Raw genomic sequence first — 5,903 nt, 5'->3', positions numbered from 1 at the left:
ACTCAATAATTATTATTGTTATCTATCAAGAATATATTCACAAATAATAATTTTATTTATATAAATTATACTACATCTATTAGAATAACAACTATTATACAAAATCATACTATTAGTCTACTACTAATATATAAATATATAAATTATATTATACCACCAAACAAATCATTCTTTAGTTATCTATTTTTATCATTATTATACCAATTATATTAATTGGTTTTTTACATTTTAATCAATATATTGAGAAAAATTAGCAACATACTTACATTTAAATCCAATTATTTGAACACGTTCACATTCTATAAATATACAAATTATTAGCAACATGCAGCATTCAAATTTAATTAAACTATTCTAGTTGATGCTATTATTATCTATAAATTTGTCTTAGAAAAAGAATCATAACAAAAATAAAGATAAAGTTAGTGAATAATAAAATGTAGTAAAAAATAAAGAAAAGTAGAAAACAAAAGAAAGTTTTGTATCCCACATTGGAAAAAAATGAATGAATGATCTAAACATGTAGTTATAAAAGAAAATACTTCAACATACTTTGTCCCACATTGAAAGTGAAAGTGAAACAAAAAATATTCAAGGATGTCTCTATAAAAGAGAAACAACCAAGAATGGTTTCTTAGAATTCTTAAAAGTGAGCACATTTAAATCCAATTATTATTATTATTTGAACACACCCACATTCTATAAATATAAAAATTATGAGAAACATGCAATATTCAAATTTAATTGAACTATTCTATTTGATTCTATTATTATCTATAAATTTGTCTTAGAAAATAAATCATAACAAAAATAAAGATAAAGTTAGTGAATAATAAAATGTAGTAAAAAATAAAGAAAAGTAGAAAACAAAAGAAAGTTTTGTATCCCACATTGAAAAAAGATGAATGAATGATCTAAACATGTAGTTATAAAAGAAAATACTTCAACATATCTTGTCCCACATTGAAAGTGAAAGTGAAACAAAAAATATTCAAGGATGTCTCTATAAAAGAGAAACAACCAAGAATGGTTCTTATAATCATAGGCCCAACAAATAAATATAGGCTATTATGAAATTATTGTATTTATTTATTTGTGAAAATTGATTTTTATATATAAAAGTTGATTTTTATAAATAATAATTTTTTTTAATGTTATGAACCGCCGGTTCGCGATATTTCTGAACCTGAACCGGCCCGCTTGAACTGCCGGCGCCGGTTTCGGTTCATGAACCGGCGGTTAACCGGTAGTCGGTTCGGATTGTGCATGCCTAGGGACGCGTATTGAGGGATGGATGAAGTACATTCCTTAAATACCTCATCCATCCGCCATTATATGTCTCATTTTAACTTTTTCATCCATCCGTCATTAAATGTCTCATTTTAACTTTTTCGTCCATCCGCTAATAAATAATTTCACTTCTACTACTATATTTGATTATTTGGTAAGTGGATCACACATTCCATTAACGCATTCTACTTACATTTTATTACAAAATCAATATATAAAAGTAGGCCTACTATCTACTAACTTTTTCTCCCACTTTACTTTATAAAGTTAAACAATTTCTTAAAACCAGTGCTGATCAGATATAGAATATTTAATCATGGACGGAGGGATTACACATATATAATCAAAATTTGATTATATGTAATATGCATATGTCAAAATATAACCATATATATCAGATCTTTACTCCAATGTCAGATATCAGGTGAATGGAACAGTGGATCAATCAAGTAAACGATATTAGATATTGGAGTAAAGATTAATACTAAGTTACTGTCTCCGGTTCCAACCATGCATTATGGCCTTTGCTCATGTTTACCGATGCCTGGAAGCAGTGGCGGATCCAGGAATAAAAAATCGTGGGGTCGAACCGATCAAGATTATAAATATAATATTTTAATAAATATCTCTAAACAAAAATACGTAAAAATATAAATACCACAATCTTATGCTATGCGAGATAGTTGGCTTCTTCGAGTATCCATTTTCTGAAAACGACTCAAAATCCTTTCATTGGGAATAGTTGCAAACACCTCCTTCTCGCTCTATACCGTCAAACTGTCGTTCAACCAGTCATCTCCCATCCTATTTCTCAGCTCTGACTTCACAAATTTCATTACAGAAAACACTCTTTCAACTGATGTTGTAGCTACTGGTAAAAGTAAGACCAATTTTATCAATCGATAAACCAATTGAAAAATCTTATCTTTCATCGTTTCAACCATCTTCTTTGAAAGAGTTCCCAAATCTTCAACATCTGAAAAACGTGTATCTCTTCTTACATCACTCACGAAACTTTGAAGTTGTTTAGTTAACAAGTTAAGCTCCATGGATGAAAAGTCTTCCGGATAAAGGGTGACAAGATGAACAAGTTTATCGACATTGGAATTGGAGAAATGATTTCTTGGATCAAGACATGCCATACACTCGAGTAGGTCTGTGCTGGACTCAGAAAAATGATTCCTCATTTCTTGACTAATTAAATCAACAACCTGATTGTGAAAAAAAATTATGTTAGGAGTTAATATCAAAGTTTAAATAAACAAGAATATTAGTTATCAAAAATACCTGATAAAAAATTTCAACACGATAATAATGATAGTTTGTAATACTTTGTCCATCATTCTTCATACGAATTCTTCTTGGAACAATTTTATCCATGTTAGGAACATCAATTTCATTTGCCCGGCAAAATGCTTCCACTTCTTGCAAGAAATCATCCCATCCAGATTCTCGAAATACTTGCAAGTCCTCTTTCACAGTCACTATCAAATTTATTGCATTCAAAATATTTTGATCTCTGTATTGCAGCGCACAAGATAGTGGATCAATCATACCCAACAAATGTTTCAGGAACATCATGAGAAACACAAAATCAAAGCTTTCCATCTTTTGAAGCAACCCTTTAGATTTGCCACTTGTTTCTTGATCAACCCCATCTTCGAATACAGTTTCAAGTACTATGACTATCGAGGGCCACATAGATGCAAGACGAGTTAAAGTAAGATAATGAGATCCCCATCGAGTGTCACCCGGTCTAAGCAAAGAAGTTTCTTGATTTAGACCTTTACCTGAAGTGATTTCCCCTTTCTCAATCCTTTCAACCATTCTTTCATATTCAATTTGTCGGAGTTTATCTGCCCTTTTGCAAGAAGATCCACATACTGTAACAATCGGGCTAACATATCCGAAAAAATCAGAAACATGTCGATTTGCCTTACATACCGCCACACATACCAATTGAAGCTGATGGGCAAAACAATGGACATACCATGCCGATGGATTTTCTTTTAAAATAAGTGCTTTAAGTCCATTAAATTCACCCCTCATATTTGAAGCCTCATCATATCCCTGACCCCTCAATCTTGACAAAGATAATTCCATCTTAGAAAATACAAAATCAATTGCCATTTTCAAGCATCTTGATGAAGTCTCTTTAACATGAACTAAGGCTAAAAATCTTTCTATTATCTCTCCATTTTTATTCACGTATCTAACAACAATAGCCATTTGCTCCTTCACCGAGCAATCTCGAGACTCATCAACCATTATGGAAAATAATCCATCACCAAGTTCCTTCATTATTTCAAGTGTAGTTTCAACTGCACACGCATTAACAATATCTTTTTGAACTGATGGAGCAATCATTTGATTATTTCCGGGAGCATTCTTCAATACAACTTGACCAACTTCATCATTCCTTAAACTATACCAATATAATAACTCAAGAAAGTTGCCCCTATTTGAAGAAGTTGATGTCTCATCATGTCCTTTAAAAGCCAAACCTTGATTCAAAAGGAATCGAATAACATCAAGAGTTGCAGTCAAACGAATCCTATATTCCTTCTCTTGTTTTGAACCAACTCTACTAACGATATAAGGCACACTCTGCTTTTGATTTACAAAATTTTCATATTCAATTCTAGCTTTGTGGTGTGCACTACCCGTTGATCCAACATGAGCTCTAAACCTTCTTCCAATTAGAGAAACCACCACTAACAAATGCTTCATCTCCTGGAGCTAAATAACCACGCTTGAAAAGAAAACACCAAAAACAATACGCAGCATCTGTTGTCGTACTATATTCAAGCCAAATATAATCTTTATACCAAACATCCCTAAAACCTCTCTTATCTTTCCCATATGTTTTTTTGGAAAGTCATGGCCTTTTGGTTAGCAAGGACCTTTGGCAACATATTCTCTACGAATTCGATCACGAATATTCATATCAAAACTATCTATAGGGTCTCGTAATCTGGGGTCGGCTTTGATTTTCTCTTTATCAATTTCAATCTCGTCCAGATTATTTTCAACTACCACATTATTTCCCAATTGTTGTGGTTCTTGCTCAACATTAGCACTAGAAGAACCGATAGAAACTCGAGGTCTTTTATTAAGATATTTATCCATTAACCTAAAAAAAAGTAACATAAATTTAGAATTTATATTTAATCATTTTTCATATACAAAATAAATGAATAATCCATAACTCCAAAGCAATTAAGCAAAGAATTTGCAATATCTACTTAAATGATGATCAATTTAATAGTGCTAACTGCTACTTAAATGTTAAATGTAAAAACTGAAAAAAAACAAACAAATAATAGTATTACTAACTTAAACTTGAATTATGATTTATTGATTTTACCTACCTCGAATCCTTGATACAATGAATAATTGATTGTCAAATTGTCAATTGCTAAAATATTCTTTCAAACTTCTTGCACAAGACTTGTGAAATTTCTTCTCTGCAGAAATCAGAATCGGCGTGTAAGTGTTAAAACGTGAACTACTGTCTACTCCTATTTTAATAGGTTAAAATGTGGTCTACTCATATTAGAATTTGGTCAATTAAAAGTGGGTTCGATTCTAGAATTAATGAGTAAAAGGAAGCCCAAATTGTAAAGCCCAATTATAAAAGCAGGCAGCCCAAATTAGCAATCTTTCTTCCTTCTTCTCTGCAAAAAACGGCGACGCTGGGCAGCAGGGCAGGAGACCTTCTTCTCTGCAAAATCGGCGACGCGGGGCAGGAGATTGGCGGCGTGGGGTCGGCGGCTAAGGGAGGGCATTATCCGGCGATTCTCCGGGGACAGCGGTGGGGTCGGCCGACCCCCCCCCCCCGACCCCACCTAGATCCGCCGATGCCTGGAAGGTCATTTTTCTGTACTATTTTTATGTCCTTGATTGCCTCGGCCAGTGTTTCTTAGGCTAATTAAGTTGTTAGCATTGATTTACTTTTTGGTGTTTGGTTGGGATGTTGTGTTTTTCTATTTGTAGTTTTTTTTGTTTTGTTCTGAGTGCTTGTCTTGAACCTTTATTCACCGCATATGCTAGCTTGAGTCTATTTCTATTAATATAAAAAATATTTCGTGCATATTGCGATGCACATCAAGAATATATGCATCCATCGGCGGATGCAGGTGGGGTCGCGCGGGGTCGGCCGACCCCACCGCCGTCCCCGGAGAACCGCCGGAAGACTCCTCCCAACAGCCCCCGACCCCACGGCATCCGGAACTCCGCCCCATGAGGGGTTCGTGTCAGCGGAGGAGATGGAGAAGCGGGTGGTGGAGCTGATGGAGGGGGCATAGGAGGTGAGGAGGGAGGTGGAGAAGAAGAGCGTGGAAGCGAGGGAAGCCATGGCGAATGGGGGATCTTCGGTTGCGGCGCTCGGGAAGATGGTGGAATTGTGGACCTCTGCTTAGTGTGTTAGTCTTTGTTGTTTTTGTTTTTATTTTTGTCTTATTCAAATAATTGGACAATGTTTTATTAATAAAAGCTGATAAATAAATTTGTAAGTTTAGCATCAATTTGTGTCACAACAATCTTTGAAGAGGAAGCTCAGTTAGAAAACTAAGAACAAAAGGGACTCTGTGATCACTCGTCCCCATCCACAC

At 34.3% G+C, this 5,903-nt stretch overlaps 1 protein-coding gene across 1 annotated transcript; it reads right to left on the bottom strand.

The window, feature by feature from the left end:
- Positions 1-2,054: 2,054 nt before the first annotated feature.
- Positions 2,055-5,647, bottom strand: LOC121764268 (zinc finger MYM-type protein 1-like). The gene is made up of 4 exons (XM_042160317.1): positions 5,508-5,647; positions 4,327-4,423; positions 2,578-4,029; positions 2,055-2,501 (listed from the first exon to the last, which is right to left on the bottom strand). The coding sequence occupies exons 1-4, from the start codon at positions 5,645-5,647 to the stop codon at positions 2,055-2,057; spliced, it is 2,136 nt and encodes a 711-aa protein (XP_042016251.1).
- Positions 5,648-5,903: the final 256 nt, after the last annotated feature.

This window comes from Salvia splendens, chromosome 14 (genome assembly GCF_004379255.2).
Source record: "Salvia splendens isolate huo1 chromosome 14, SspV2, whole genome shotgun sequence".
Classification (NCBI taxonomy): Eukaryota; Viridiplantae; Streptophyta; class Magnoliopsida; order Lamiales; family Lamiaceae; genus Salvia; species Salvia splendens.
Note: the sequence above shows the minus strand (reverse complement) of the source record. Positions and strands in the feature narration are given on the sequence as shown.

Coding starts and splice junctions, on each gene's coding strand:
- LOC121764268 (XM_042160317.1), bottom strand. CDS start 5,647: ATGGCTTCCCTCGCTTCCACGCTCTTCTTCTCCACCTCCCTCCTCACC. Junction 4,424..5,507: donor GGAGTTCCGGATGCCGTGGG/GTCGGGGGCTGT, acceptor ACTTTTTTTTAG/GTTAATGGATAAATATCTTA. Junction 4,030..4,326: donor AACAATTGGGAAATAATGTG/GTAGTTGAAAAT, acceptor GTGGTTATTTAG/CTCCAGGAGATGAAGCATTT.